The sequence below is a fragment of the Syngnathoides biaculeatus genome, chromosome 14, assembly GCF_019802595.1.
Source record: "Syngnathoides biaculeatus isolate LvHL_M chromosome 14, ASM1980259v1, whole genome shotgun sequence".
NCBI classification, from domain to species: Eukaryota; Metazoa; Chordata; class Actinopteri; order Syngnathiformes; family Syngnathidae; genus Syngnathoides; species Syngnathoides biaculeatus.
In genome coordinates this window covers 416,344-432,328 of record NC_084653.1, presented here as the reverse complement: position 1 = coordinate 432,328, position 15,985 = coordinate 416,344, and the positions used below count along the sequence as shown (strand labels likewise).

The 15,985-nt window shown below is 42.7% G+C and overlaps 1 protein-coding gene across 10 annotated transcripts in view; it reads left to right on the top strand.

Annotated features, from left to right (window-relative positions):
• The window catches only part of ccdc93 (coiled-coil domain containing 93), a 182,083-nt gene that overhangs the window by 93,841 nt on the left and 72,257 nt on the right, over positions 1 to 15,985 (top strand). For 9 of the 10 annotated variants that reach the window (XR_009798230.1, XR_009798231.1, XM_061842447.1 and 6 more), the window contains one exon: positions 6,950 to 7,063. The exons of the other annotated variant lie outside the window; for it this stretch is intronic. Coding sequence is in view for 7 of the 9 variants with exons in the window: in XM_061842447.1 (XP_061698431.1) it covers positions 6,950 to 7,063 (114 nt within the window). In the remaining 2 variants the exon portion in view is untranslated. The remainder of the gene's footprint in view (positions 1 to 6,949; positions 7,064 to 15,985) is intronic. 10 annotated transcript variants of the gene reach the window in all.

Here is a 15,985-nt window from a genome sequence, read left to right as displayed (position 1 = left end):
GTTAATACAACGAGGCCTATCAAAATTATTTTGATTGTTAGGACTCATATTTTAAGTTTTCGAAATATTATGATTGCCATGTATTTACACTGTTAGAAGTAACCAGAGGTCACCCTTTAACTGTTTATAAAAAAAAAATTTGTGCCCAAAGGGGGGGTGGGGGGGCACACCTCCTTTGAAATTCCCCCCAAGGCAGACATTTTCAGTATTTTTTTGAATTGGTATTTCTCATCCCTGATTTACTTCTGTCCTGAGTAGAGCCTCCACTACTCTTTCACATAACTTCATCATCTTCATTCCTCTATAGTTTCCACAGATCTGAACATCTCCTTTGTTCTTAAAAATGGGGACTAGCACACTTTTCCTCTATTCTTCAGGCATCTTCTCTCCCGCTAGTATTCTGTTGAATAAATTGGTAAAAAAACTCCACAGCCACCACTCCAAATTGTTTCCATACATGTATATCATCAGGACCAACTGTCTTTACATTTTTCATCCTTTGAAGTGCCTTTCTAAATTTCCCCTTATAAATCATTTCCACTTCCCGGTCATTCACGCTTGTCTCTTCTACTCTACCTTCTCTCCCATTTTCTTCATTCATTAACTTCTCAAAGTACTCTTTCCATCGACTTAGCACACTACTGGCACCAGTCAGCATATTTCCATCCCTATCCTTACTCACCTCTACTTGCTGCACATCCTTCCCATCTCTATCCCTCTGTCTGGCCAACCTGTAGTGATCCTTTTCGCCTTCTTTCCCATCCAACCTGGAGTAAATGTCGTCATATGCCACTTGTTTAGGGTTAGGTTAGGCCCTATGACGCAGTCAGTGTATTCCTTACGCTTCTCCTCAGTCCTCTCCGTGACCCACTTCTTCTTCGTTAATTGCTTTTCTTGGATGACTTCCTGTTTTTTGGAGTTTCACCACCAAGTCTCCTTCTCCCCTTTCCTACCAGAAGACACCTTAAGTACTCTCCTGTCTGCCCCTCTAAATATATTGGCAGTAGCATTCCAGTCTTCTGGGAGCTCTTCCTCACCATCCAGAGCCTGCCTCACCTCTTTTCGAAAGGCCAGACATCATTCTTCCTTTCTCAACTTCCACCATTTGTTTCTCTGCTCTATCTTTGTCTTCTTAAGCATCCTATCCACTACCAGAGTCATCCTAAACACCACCATCCTATGCTGTCGAGCATCAATCACCCCCACCATAACCTGACAGTCTGTAACCTTCTTCAGATTACATCGTTGGCACAAAATATAATCCACATGCGTGCTTCTACCTCTGCTCTTGTAGGTCACTTTATGTTTTTGTCTCATCTGGAAATAAGTGTTCACCACTGCCAATTCCATCCTTTTTGCAAAGTCCACCACCATCTCCCCCTCAAAGTTCCTTTGCTGAATTCCGTACTTAGCCATCACTTCTTCATCGCCCCAGTTTCCTTCGCCATCATGTCAATTGAAATCTGCACTAATCACAACTCTCTGTCTGAGATGCTCAGGACTACTTCTTGTAGTTCCTTCTAAAATTTATCTTTCACCTCGCGGTTACATCCTACCTGTGGTGCATAGCCGCTAACCACATTATACATAACACCCTCAATTTCAAGTTTCATTATCATCATCACTCGATCTGATACTCTTTTCACCTCCAAGACATTCTTAGCGAGCTCTTCCTTTAAAATAACCCCTAGTCAATTTCTCTTCCCGTCTACTCCATGATAAAATAATGTAAAGCAATCAAATAAACAAAGTAAGCACATAAGATACACAATTCACATACTACCTAATCTATGTTAAAGTTAATGTCAAATGAAAGCAATCACATAAACACAGTCGGCACATAAGTTTCACAAATTATATACTACCTGTGTCAAAATGTAAAGGATATGGCAATTTAAAGTATATGTGGATGGAAGGGATTCAAACCACAATGGCCCTCACTCTAGTAGTTGAAGGTTGAGTCTACGTTCGATGTTTGGTCCCTGTTATATACTCTACGTAGGTAATGTTGTTAGGCTAACTTAGGCCGAGCAGCTTCAATGTGAACGATACAGCACCAATTTGTGTATTAAGATGTACTCAGATAAGACGTGTTAAATTTCCTATCAGTCCTCACGGCCCTCGTTGTACAAGTTATGAAGTTACTCACGTTCAATGTTTCTTCAACATCCACGAATTGATCCCAAACCCTTCTCGTTGTTAGCAAACTAAGGTAAGGAATACTTGGCCGATAAGCAAGTTTTAAGTTCATATTTCCACTCGCCCAACTTCTTATGAGTACTCACTATCCTCGTTGTATACGATACGTAGGTTTTCCACGACGTTTACATACTAGCGTTTGATTTTTTTTCCTCCTCAGTAAATATTAGAAAACAGACATGTTTTGTTGTGAGCGGTCTAAGCTGGGCTAATTTAGGCCGAGCAGCTTCGACGCGAACGATACGGCTCCAATTTGGCTACTAAGATTGCACAGATGGTGATTTTAGTCCACTGAAGTCGTCGCCACGAGCATCCCACGTCGAATACTCACAACATTCGGTCCAAAATCAGCAGGCTTTATTGAAATATGATCAGGCTGGTCAGAGCCTTCTGTTTAAACTGCTACCAGTTTGAAGACCGGAAGCAAGAGTCGCTACTTCTAAAAAAAAAAAAAAAATTTAGAACAAAAACAAGCTTATCAGCCGATAAAAAATGTCAACAGAGGCAAAGCAAATAGAGGAAGGCATTGTACAATCTGCATTGTACAAGAAGCGAGAGCGATTTTTACAAAGAAAAATGTACTTAAATATTAATAGAATGCATTTGGGATGAGTATTTGAAGTTTGTAATATTTGGTAATTGACAATGATTTTTGTCAATTATTTTCCAGAATGGCTATACGTGCAATTTATTCACTTGGCCATTTAAGGTGATTCTGATGTGGCACAGCTTGAAGCAAGTATCAGGCACAGGTGGTTTGCCTAGCTCAGATTGGAGGCCAAAGCATAAAGGCAAAGAAATGAGACACATTTAACCTTCATTCTAAACTTGTATATGAACATGTACTTGGCCAGTGTAAAAAAAAAAAAAAAACAACTAAAAAATCTGTGGATAAAATGTTTATTTTGCCCTACTGTACCCTTCAGAATCATCCAGATTGCTTAATTTATGTTAAAACCAAAAATATTCTCTGGGCAGGCTCAGGGGATCCCCTCCTCCCCTGCCTTCAATGTTTTTGTTTTTTTCGTCACCTTTTCCATGACTTTGGTATTTGTACGTCTGAAGTTTAGAAGCAAAAAAACAAAACTACGTGAGCCAAGGCAGGTGAGCCATACTTTTCAAAATAAAGTCGATTCTATTAACTTCGGAACAACTTGATTCCCTTAAGTGGGCCAACGTTGCTCAGACTTGACTCCAACTAAACATCTCTTCAGAGATTTGAAAATGACTCTTCATTGCCCCTTGAGAGGTCCTGCAAAGATGATTTGGCAAAACTGTTTAAAGATTGTTCCAAGCTTTTCATCATTTTTAAAAACTCAAACGCTATTTTTGCCAAAGGCGCACTCTTAATTACAGTACTATAGTATACAATGAAGAAGACAAGTATTCGAACACTTTGGTATATTGCAAGTTCTCCCACTTAGAAATCATGAAGGGGTCGGAAATTGTCATTGTTGGTGCATGTCCACTGTGAGAGAGATAATCTAAAAAGAAAAATCCAGAAATCACAATGTATGTTTTTTTTTAATGATTTATTTGTGTGATCCAGCTGCAAATAATCATTTGAGCACCTGAGAAAACCAATGTTAATATTTGGTACAGGAGCCTTTGTTTGCAATTACAGAGGTCAAACATTTCCTGTAGTTATTCACCAGGTTTGCACACACTGCAGGAGGGACTCCACACAGATCTTCTCTAGATCAAACAGGTTTCTGGGCTGTCACTGGGAAACACGGAAATTCAAAGATTTTCTATTGGGTTTACGTCTGGAGACTGGCTGGACCACGCCAGAACCTTGATATGCTTCTAATGGAGCCACTCCTTGATTTTCCTGACTGTGTGCTTTGGGTCATTGTCATATTGAAAGACCCAGCCACGACCCATCTTCAATGCTCTTACTGAGGGAAAGAGGTTGTTCCCCAAAATCTGACTATACATGGCTGCGGTCATCCTCTCCTTAATACATTGCAGTCGTCCTGTCCCATGTGCAGAAAAACACCCCCTTAGCATGATGCTAGGAATGGTGTTCTTGGGATGGAACTTATCAATCATCTTCCTCCAAACTTGGTTCGTTGAATTATGACCATTTTGGTCTCATCTGACCACAAAACTTTCTCCCATTACTCCTCTGTGTCATCCAAATGGTCATTGGCAAACTTAAGACGGGCCTTGACATGTGCTGGTTTAAGCAGGGGAACCTTCCATGCCATGCATGATTTAAACCAGGACGTGTTAGTGTATAACCAACAGTCACCTTGGAAACGGTGGTCCCAGCTCTTTTCAGATCATTGACCAAGTCCTGTCGTGGGATCATTGAGACCCCACGAGGTGATATCTTGCATGGGGCTCCACTCCGATTGAGATTGACCGTTATGTTAAGCTTCTTCCATTTTCTAATGATTGCTCCAACAGTGGACCTTTTTTCTCCAAGCTGCTTGGCAATTTCTCCGTAGCCCTTTCCAGCCATTTGGAGTTGTACAATTTTGTCTCTAGGGTCTTTGAACAGCTCTTTGTTCTTGGCCATGTTTCATGTTGAGTCTTACTGATTGTATTGGGTTGACAGGTGTTTTTATGCAGCTAACAACCTCACACAGGTGCATCTGATTCAGGATAATACATGGAGTGGAGGTGGACTTTTAAAGGCGGACTAACAGGTCATTGAGGGTCAAAATTCTAGCTGATAGATGGGTGTTCAAATACTTATTTGCAGATGTATCAGACAAATCGTTAAAAAAATCATACATTGTGATTTCTGGATTTTTCATTTTAGATTATCTCTCTCACAGTGGACATGCCCCTATGATGAAAATTTCAGACCCCTCCATGATTTCTCAGTAGGAGAACTTGCAAGATAGCAGGGTGTTCAAATACTTATTTTCTTCACTGTATATAATTTTCACATCGATACATTGCAGTCAATTTGATAGCGATACAGAGACCGACAGACCCACAAGCCTATTAGTTATGTGACGAAAAATTATTCTGAAGCATCAGGGATGGAAATTAGTTATCTAGACGTGTAGTACTGTATTTTCACGGCTATAAGACACACTTAAAAGTTTCACATTTTCTCCAAAATGAACATGCCCCCAGGCGGCACAGTGGCGCTGCTGGAAAGCGTTGGCCTCACAGTTCTGAGGACATGGGTTCAATCCCAGCCCTCCCTGTGTGGACTTTGCACATTCTTCCTGTGCCTGTTTGGGTTTTTCTCTGGGCACTCCGTTTTTCTCCCACATCCCAAAAACATGCAACATTAATCGGACACTCTAAGTTACCCCTAGGTGTAATTGTGAGTCCGGCTGTTTGTCTCTATGTGCCCTGTAATTGGCTGGCAACCAGTTCAGGACCTGACTCCTGCCCGTTGACAGCTGGGAAAAGCTCCAGCACTCCCACGACCCTTGTGAGGATAAGCAGCTAAGAAAATGGATGGATGGATGGATGGATGGATGGATGGACGGACGGACGGATGGACCCGAGCCCTTATAATGCGGAGCCCTTTATGTGTGAACTGACATCCAAAATTTGGAATTGACTGGGAGCATTTTCTGCTTACACGCACTGATGTAGAGGAAAAGTGGACATGTTAGAGGACAGCATGCGGATGTTACAGGGGGAAGTATGGGTGTGACAGAGGACGACTATTTAACACATTTTCTGGATTATTCTTTTGAATAAATTCAGAAATGTCGTGGAATTTCGTCTACACTGTTTTTATTCTGGCTGACCGAATTAGGGATGCCTCTTCCTGTTCGTCCCAAACTGCTCCTGCTTTGTCAAGTGTTGCATCACCTCCATCCTTTCGCTTCTCCATTGAAACGTGTCCCTCAGCCTTTCCCTGCAAAACAATTTTCTCAACTTCAGGTCCAACCTCCACTTCGAACCTTTCAAATGTGCGTCGATGAGCAGCAGCAGCAGCAGGATAAGAATTAAGCCATTCACCCGCATGTCTTTTATATTCCTCGATGATTTCTTGTTTTGTTTTGATGGACAAAAGCTGTTCTGTTGCACCATACAAACGAAGAGACAGGATGTGCGTCATGGATAAAGATTGACATCTCTTTTAGCCAATGTGATGCCAGAAAGTTTTCTTCCGGTGGCCAATGGGAGAGCAGCTCCATGGTGCCGTTTTCAAACAAAGTTACAGTATAGGATGTCGACGTTCGGTGGAATCCAGCTTCATTTTTTTTCATTTCGTATCCTGAATTTCTTTCGTAACTAGAGACAAATTATCTGGAGACGCTTTTTGTAACTTAAATCTTTCGTTAGTAGAGATTTTCGTAAGTAGAGGTACCACTATGTATGCTTTGGGGCACTAAATGTATGTAAATAGCATTTGAAATGCATGTTTTGTCAATTATCTCTTTGTTCATTGTTTGGGTTTTCTTGTCTGTTGATTGTGATGTTCCATTTGCTGTGGTGTAATGGTTTTGGTTTGGTGTGACACTGTGGATGAAGATGGTGTGTTGACTGGTGACTTGTTCCCACCAGTCATAGTGGGGGAAAATAGTATAACTTTTTTCTGGTTACAAAAATAAAAGTACATTTGTGTCTCACTGTCTCGTGAGTGACACCATGTCTGAACCTAATAAAACGCTTTGCATTATATGTGTTAAATACTGAAATGGCACCCGCATCTGAGACTGCACCTTTTAATACCGTACACCTTATGGTCGTGAAAATATGGTACTTAATTTTTCAGTCTTACTTAACCCCTAATATTTTTTGGATTCCATCCATCTGTTCATTGCAGCCCATGGAGGTATCAGCGGACTTCTTGGAGCGGTTTGGCCCACTTCACCAGCACCTCAGAGCTATTGCTTCTCTGAACAAACAGATCCAGAAGAAGGTTAACCAATGTGGTGAGGTCAGTTGTTCACTTTACCTTTGTCACATGAGGCATTACTAGAATTCTAATTTCTAGCAGCTATACAGACGATTCGGTAACAAACTAATTTGGGTCTGGCATTTCTTTGAAAAGGTATGACAATTCAGTAAACACTCGTTTATTGGGGGATTTAGGTCTGTATGAGTGAAATCCATGAAGTAGTTTTTATAGTAGTAGATGAACTTTTTGTTCATCCATCCATCCAGCCTTCCATTTTCTTCCGCTTCTCTGAGGTCAGGTTGCGGGGGCAGTAACTTTAGTAGCGACTCCCAGATTCTCTTTCCCCAAACACTTCATTCATCTCTTCCAAGGGGGATCCTGAGGCGTTCCCAGGCCTGGAAGACATTGTCTTTCCAGCGTGTTCTGAGTCACATGGGGTCTCGTCCTGTTGGAATGTGCCTGGAACATCTCACCAGGGATACATCCAGGAGGCATTGGAATCCAGGAGCACAAGCCACCTCATCTGGCTCCACTCAATTTGGTGGAGCAGCCACTGAGTGAGCCTCTCGTGTATAACAGCGCTTGTCTTGTCTAAAGGAGAGCCTGGACACCCTGCAAAGGAAACTCATTGCGCCCCCTTCTATCAGGGATCTTGTTCTTTCCGTCACAACCCGCAGTTCGTGACTATTGGTGAAGGGCACAATTTAGGTTGGAGATACAGTACGTCAGCACGCTCTCCATGGACAAGCGGTAGAAGGGTCGCTGCAACTTCGTTTCCAATTTTTTTTTTTTCCTGAGGACTCTGTTGATTGACCACTGAGATGTTGTCTGTCCTCAGAGATCACAACATGATGATAGGTGTGAGGGTAACAGGGAGGTCCTGTCTCTAAATTGAGAGCTTTGCCTTTTGACTTACAGTGCCGTGAAAAAGTCTTCGCCCCCTTCCTGATTTTTTTTTTTTTTTTTTTTGCATCTCTATCACACACAGGTTTCAAATCATCAAACCAATTTTAATATCATTCAGAGACAACCCAGGGAAATACAAAATGCAATTTAAAAATGACAATTTAATTTATGAGGCACAAAAACAATCTGAACTTTTCTGACCATCTGTGGAAAAAGTAATTGCGCCCCAAACCTAATAACAGGTTGTGCCACCCTTGCCAGCAATCACTGAAATCAATTTTTTTTGACAATTGGTGATGAGTCTTTCACATTACTCTGGAGGATATTTTTCCCACTCTTTATAGGATTGTCTCAATGTTGTGTCAATATTGTATGGTTTTCTAGCAAGAACTGCCCTTTTTAAGTCACACCACACCATCTCAATTCGATTTAAATCTGGACTTTGATTTGGCCACTCCAAAACTGTCATTTTGTTTTTTTGAGCTATTCACAGGTGTACTTTCTGATGTGTTTCGGATCGTTGTCCTGTCCCTGATCCAAGAGTGCTTGGGTTTGAGGGCATGATCTTATGGCCAGATGTTCTCCTTCATGATTTTTTGGTACACAGCAGAATTCATTGTTCCATCAATCACAGAAAGTTGTGCTGGTCCTGACACAGGAATTCAGCCCCAGACTGTCACACTGCCATCACAATGGGTCACTGTTCCATAATGTTTTTTTAAATTAAAAGCTGTGCCATTTTTACGCTAGAAGAAACGGCCCGCACACCTTTGGAAAATGTGAGACAAGCCTTTGTATGATTTGCTGACAGCAGGGGTTTTCGCCTGGGAACTCTCCCATGAATACCATTACTGGCGAGTGTCTTTCTAATGGTAGTTATGAACACTGACCCTAACTGGGGTCTGCAGGTCTTAAGCTGTTTCCAGTTTTTGTAACTTCCTGGATGAGTCGTCGTCGCATTTTTGGAGTAATTTTAGTTGGCCATCCACTCATGGTAAGGTTTGCCACTGTTCCCCGTTTTCTCCGTTTGAATATTGTCTGTCACAGTGGTTCGCTCGAACCCTCAAGCCTTTGCAATGGCTTTGTAACCTTTTTCAGATTTAAGGATTACGATCACTTTTTTTTTTCAAAATTCTTCTTGAATTTCTTTGGATAGCAACATGTCAATGGTTCTTGAGATCTTGTACCCTACTTTACAATCTCTGACAGATTCTATTTAAGTAATTTCTTGATTCAACAAATATGGTGACAAGCAGGTTTAGGTGTGGCTTGTAAAATTTAACTCACCTTTCCCAAATTTGATTTGCGGTTAGTCATTGTGAATTTGTCATTTAACAGTGGGGCAATAGATTTTTCAGAGGGGCTCTTCGGATAGGTTTGGATTTCTTTTTTGTGCCTTAATAAATGAAAGTGTCATTTGAAAACTGCATTCTGTGTTTCCTTGGATTATCTTTAAGCGATATTAAAATTAGTTTGATTTGAAACATTTGTGTGTGATTGATATGGGGAAAAAAAGCAGAAACCAGGAAGGGGCAAATTTCTTTTCGTATTAGTAGATGCTTTCTTTCACACAAGATTGCTGGAATAGTCTACCACAGTGTTTTAGAGATGTTCATGATTCATTCTGCTGAGGACCTGGCCCTTCCCTATACCAACAGAATTACCAAAACTTGGTTTGATTCCTATGCCATCACATTGCTTGACTGGACAGCAGACTCGTCGGCTGTTAACCCCACTGAAAATCCAGGAAATCTAGGGTTCCGTAATTCCAACCAACCGCCACAGGCTGATTTCTTCAATCCCACAGCACATCCAGGCAGTAATTAAATTAAAAGGATTCACAAACATGTATTAAAGATTAACATATTGTTTTGAAAGTACAGTAATACCTCTCTATTTTGCGCTTCACTTATTGTGGATTCAGTGTATCCTGCCCCCCCCCCCAAAAAAAAGCCAGATCGGGTGACAGTACATACTACATTGGAGAAAACAAGTATTTGAACAACCTGCTATATTGCAAGTTATTCCACTTAGAAATCATGGAGAGGTCTGAAATGTTCATCGTAGGTGCATGTCCACTGTGAGAGATAATCTAAAAAGAAAAATCCAGAAATCACAATGTATGATTCATCCATCCATTTTCTTAGCTGCTTATCCTCACAAGGGTCGTGGGAGTGCTGGAGCTTTTCCCAGCTGTCAACGGGCAGAAGTCAGGTCCTGAACTGGTTGCCAGCCAATCACTGGGCACATAGAGACAAACAGCCGAACTCACAATTACACCTAGGGGTAACTTAGAGTGTCCGATTAATGTGGCATGTTTTTGGGATGTGGGAGAAAAACGGAGTGCCCAGAGAAAAACCCAAACAGGCACAGGAAGAATGTGCAAACTCCACACAGGGAGGGCTGGGATTGAACCCATGTCCTCAGAACTGTGAGGCCAACGCTTTCCAGCAGCGCCACTGTGCTGCCTGGGGGCATGTTCATTTTGGAGAAAATTTGAAACTTTTAAGTGTCTTATAGCCGTGAAAATACAGTACTATACGTCTAGATAACTAATTTCCATCCCTGATGCTTCAGAATAATTTTTTGTCCCATAACTAATAGGCTTGTGGGTCTGTCGGTCTTTGTATCGCTATCAAATTGACTGCAATGTATCGATGTGAAAATTATATACAGTGAAGAAAATAAGTATTTGAACACCCTGCTATCTTGCAAGTTCTCCTACTGAGAAATTATGGAGGGGTCTGAAATTTTCATCATAGGGGCATGTCCACTGTGAGAGAGATCATCTAAAATGAAAAATCCAGAAATCACAATGTATGATTTTTTTTTTTTAACGATTTGTCTGATACAGCTGCAAATAAGTATATGAACACCTGTCTATCAGCTAGAATTCTGACCCCCCCCTTTAAAATTCCACCTCCACTCCATGTCTTATCCTGAATCAGATCCACCTGTGTGAAGTCGTTAGGTGCATAAAGACACCTGTCCACCCCATACAATCAGTAAGACTCAAACTTGTAACATGACCAAGAACAAAGAGCTGTCCAAAGACACAAGAAACACAATTGTGCAACTCCACACTGCTAGAAAGGACTACGGAGAAATTGCCAAGCAGCTTGGTGAAAAAAGGTCCACTGTTGGAGCAATTATTAAAAAATGGAAGTAGTACATAACGGTCAATCTCAGAGTGGAACCCATGCAAGATATCATGATCCTTAGAAAGATGAGGAATCAACCCAGGACTACACGACAGAACGTGGTCAATGACCTTAAAAGAGCTGGGACACCGGTTTCCAAGGTGACTGTTGCTCATACACTAAGACATCCTGGTTTGAAATCATACAAGGCACGGAAGGTTCCCCTGCTTAAACCAGCACATGTCATGCCTACCAAGGCCCGTCTTAAGTTTGCCATGGACCATTTGGATGATACAAAGGAGTAATGGGAGAAAGTTTTGTCGTCAGATGAGACCAAATTTGAACTTTTTGGTCATAATTCCGCTAACCATGTTTGGAGGAAGACGAATCATGAGCTCCATCCCAAGACTACCATCCCTACTGTGAAGCATGGGGGTGGGAGCATCATGCTTTGGGGGTGTTTTTCTGCATATGGAACAGGACGATTGCACTGTATTAAGGAGAGGATAACTGTGGCCATGTATTGTGAGATTTTGGGGAACAGTCGGAGAATTGAAGATGGGTTGTGCCTGGGTCTTTCAACATGACAATGACCCGAAGCACACAGCTAGGAAAACCAAGGAGTGGCTCTGTGAGAAGCATATCATGGTTTTGCCGTGGCCTAGCCAGTCTCCAGACCTAAACGCAATAGAAAATCTTTAGACAGAGTTGAAACTCCATGTTTCTCAGCGACAGCCCAGAAACCTGTCTGATCTAGAGAAGATCTGTGTGGAGGAGTGGGTCAAAATCCCTCCTGCAGTGTGTCCAAACCTGGTCATCAACTACAGGAAACGTTTGACCTCTGTAATTGCAAACAAAGGCTGCTGTACTAAATATTAACATTGGTTTTCTCAGCTGTTCAAATACTTATTTGCAGCTGTACCACACAAATAAATCATTTTAAAAAAAATCATACATTGTGATTTCTGGATGTTTCTTTTTAGATTATCTCTCTCACAGTGCACATGCACCAACGATGAAAATTTCAGACTCCTCCATAATTTCCAAGTGGGATATATATATCAGGTTGTTAATTTTCTTCACTGTATATTTCGTGATACGCATTGATACAACGCACATTGATACAAGGCACATACCCAGCGCAACATGTAAATCAATGAAGCCCAAAACAAAATTGATTGGTTTCTGGGGTGACACGTTTATCCTTTTAGGGATCCAGCGGAAGGAATGGGGCCTCTATGGGAGCACTTTTATCCTTTTAGGGATCCAGCGGGAGGAATGAACCACTTTGTGCAGCTATGGCACGGGCACCATAGTACCTAATGGGATGTCTTCTAGGGCTCCTGACAGGGCACATTTATCCTTGTTGGACACTGCATTGTGATTATCCCCCTCGAGGACGAGGCATTATAGCCAGTAAAGGCTGGTTCAAAAAGTTTAAAAAAAACAGCATCAGAAACGTGCCTCTGTATGTTGCTGCTCGTCGGTACATGGAGGAAGAGTTTCCCAGATGGCGGGCGCACGTTTTTAACATGGATGAAAAAGTACTTTTTTGGAAGAGGATTGCTTTGCTTTTATCTTCAAGGACCGTGGTTACGATCATCATGTTGCAATGCTGCAGGTGCGTTAACTTAAAGGCTCTATGAGCCTCTCCTTCGCCGTGTGCATGTGTGTGTGTGTACTTGTGTTTGTGTGTGAGAGCGAGAGAATGAGATGTGACTCTGCAGATGTGTGGAAACGCAGCAAGAGCAGTTGCTAGTTTGTACAGTTTAAAATTTTAGCGAGAGCGACCGGGGAGTAGTACTGTTTACTGCTTGATGCTGTTTACAGGATCTAATAAAGCCTTCTGAGCAGCAAACCGGCACTTCATACCATTATTGTCCCCGCCACCAAGGCGTTCTCCCCTCTGTTTCCCGACCATGGTCAGGCAACTGTTGCAGGAAAGATTGACAAACCTTTTATAGTTAAAGATTTAAGTAAATACACGCACTGTTGGAAACTCAGTCTCAAATACGTGAAGTATAAATACTCAATGTATTTTAATCATTCTGGAACCCAGATACACATACATGAAAATTCCCTGGGTTTTTGAGGGGGGGGGTGTCTTATTTTGTGGTTTTTCCACATTTCGCGGGGGGTTCTGGTCCCCTTTAACTGTAAAGATGCAGATTACTGTACCATATTTTGATTAATTGCATTTTTTCTTTTGTACAAAAACAGAGAAGTAAATAGTTAAATGTAAAATAGTAAAATGATTTCTTCAGAGTATTCTAATTTGTTAAATTCCTGATTTCATGGGATTTATAAAAATAAAGATTTGTAAAAATAAACATATTTGAAATTGTTGAAATCTTGGGCCCAAAATCGACAACCTATGAAGGTTTAACTTTTTTAATGGAATTATGTAGATAAATATTTCAATGATACAGTATTTTTGGGGGGAAACATTCTCTACATGTTTCTGACAGTAGATGCTTCGTTGAAGAACGTTGATTAGCACAAATGTTTCAAATCTTAAAGCTATTGTGGCAATACGTGAACATTTTGGATTCAAGATAGATGAACAAAACCTCAGACAGAATCCTTTTTTAAACACAACAATTCCAATTTCCTCAGATGGGAAGAATAAAAAAGGTAACGCGGTTCACGTTTTCCATTCTTTCATCTTCTACCGCTTATCTCAGATCAGGTCACGGTGTCAGTAGCTTTAATAGCTATGCTCAGACCTCCCTTTTCCCAACTCTTCCGGGGCATCCCAAGGCGTTTCCAGGCCAGCCGAGAGACATAGTCTCTCCAGCATGTCCTAGGTCATTCTCGAGTTCTCCTTCCAGCGGGACGTGCTAAGAACACCTCACCAGGGAGCCGTCAGGTAGGCTTTTGTTCTTTCGGGTCATAATCCACAGCTCATGACCATAGGTAAGGGTAGGAACAAAGATCAACCGCTAAGTGAGAGCTTTGCCTTTCGACCTAGTTCCTTTTTTACCACAACAGACCGATACACAGTTTGCATTACTGCAGACGCTACAACGATCCTCTCCCGCTTCATTCTTCCCGCACTTGTGAACAACACCCTAAGATACTTGAACTCCTTAATTTGGGGCAGGATCTCATTCCCGACCTGGAGTGGGCATGCCACACTTTTCCGAATAAGGAACAAGGTCTCAGAATTTGATGTGCTGATTCTCAGCCCAGCCGTTTCACACTCTGCTGCGAACCACTCCAGTTAAAGTTGGAGATCAGAGCTTGATGAAGCCAGCAGAACCATATCTGAGGTCAGCTGTGCTCCATACACAGGCCACTACTTTCCCCTCCTGAGGTGCAGGAAGGTGGACCAGGGTTCCCTTGAAGCCGTCAGGAAGTCTTTCTCCATGGGCTCACCAAACTCCTCCCATGCCAGAGTTTTAGCTTCAGTGACCACCAAGGCTGCATTCCGCTTGGCCAGCCGGTACCTATCAGCTGTCTCAGGAGTCCCACATGCTAAAAATGCCCGAGATGTATCCTTCTTCAGCTTGACTGCTTTGCTCACCGTTGATGTCCACCAACAGGTTCAGGGATTGCCGCCAATGAGAGGCATTGACCACCTTACAGCCACAGTTTTGATAGGGTGCCTCAGCAATGGAGGCCCGGATAATCGTCCAGTCGGACACCATCTCCCCCGCCTGCCCAAGAAGATGAGCAAAGTTCTGTTGGAGATGGGAATTGAAATTTCTTCTGACAGGAGATTCTGACAGGCGTTCCCAGCAGACCCTCACAATACGTTTGACCTTGCCACCATCAGAATCAGCTCACCACCAGGTGATGATTAGTTGACAGTTCTGCCGTTCTCTTCACCCAAGTGTCCAAGACATGCGCTTGCAAGCCCGATGACACAACTACAAAGTTGATCATTGAACTGTGACCTTGAGTATCCTGGTGCCAAGTGGCCACGTGAACACCCTTATGCTTGAACATGGTGTTTGTTATGGACAATCCATAATGAGCACAGACTTTCAATGGCAGAACAATGCTCGGGTTCGGTTCCAGCACTCCCTCGAAGGATTCAATAAAGGGTGGGTACTCTAAACTACTGTTTGATGCCTATTCACAAATCACATTCAGGACCTTCTCCCTCCACCCAAAGGGGGAGGGAGGCTACCCTCTTGTCCACTGGGGTGAAAGCCAACGTACAGATGTCAAGCCAGGGGGCAATAACTGTCTACACCGACTTGCCACCTTGTGTGCAACTCCAGAGTGGAAGACAGTCTAATCCCTCCAAGAGGTCAGACACCAGAGCCCAAGCCGTGTGTGGAGGCGAGCCCGATTATATCTTGTCAGCTCCACCACCACCTACACTAACTCGGGATCCTTCCCTGCCAGAGAGGTGGCTAGTCAGGTTCTGTAACCGTGGAATTAGATCACCAAGGTCCCAGCCTTCGGCCACCGCCCAGCTCACACTGCACCCGACCCATATAGGACCCATGTTACCCTTTTGGGCTTTGCCCGGCTGAGCCCCATGGGTACAGGCCTGGCCACCATGCGCTCGCCTTCGAGCCCCATCTCCAGGCCTGGTTCCAGAGTGGGGGCCTGGTGACCCTCATCCGGGTAAGGGAATCATCAATCCATAAATTTTGTTATCATAGGCGTTTAGGAGCTGTGCTTTGTGGACCTTTTTAACATGGATGACCCTACTAGGAGTACATTCAGAGAAGCAGGCAGGAGAGTACTTGGGGTGTCTTCTGGTAGGAAAGAGGAGAATGAGACTTGGTGGTGGAACACCAAATACAGGAAGTCATCCAAGGAAAGAGATTAGCGAAGAAGAAGTGGGACACAGAGAGGATTGAGGAGAAGTGAAAGGAATACATTGAGATGCGTCGTATGGCAAAGGTAGATGTGAGACAGAAGAGGTGAGACAGGCTCTGGATGGTGAGGAAGAGCT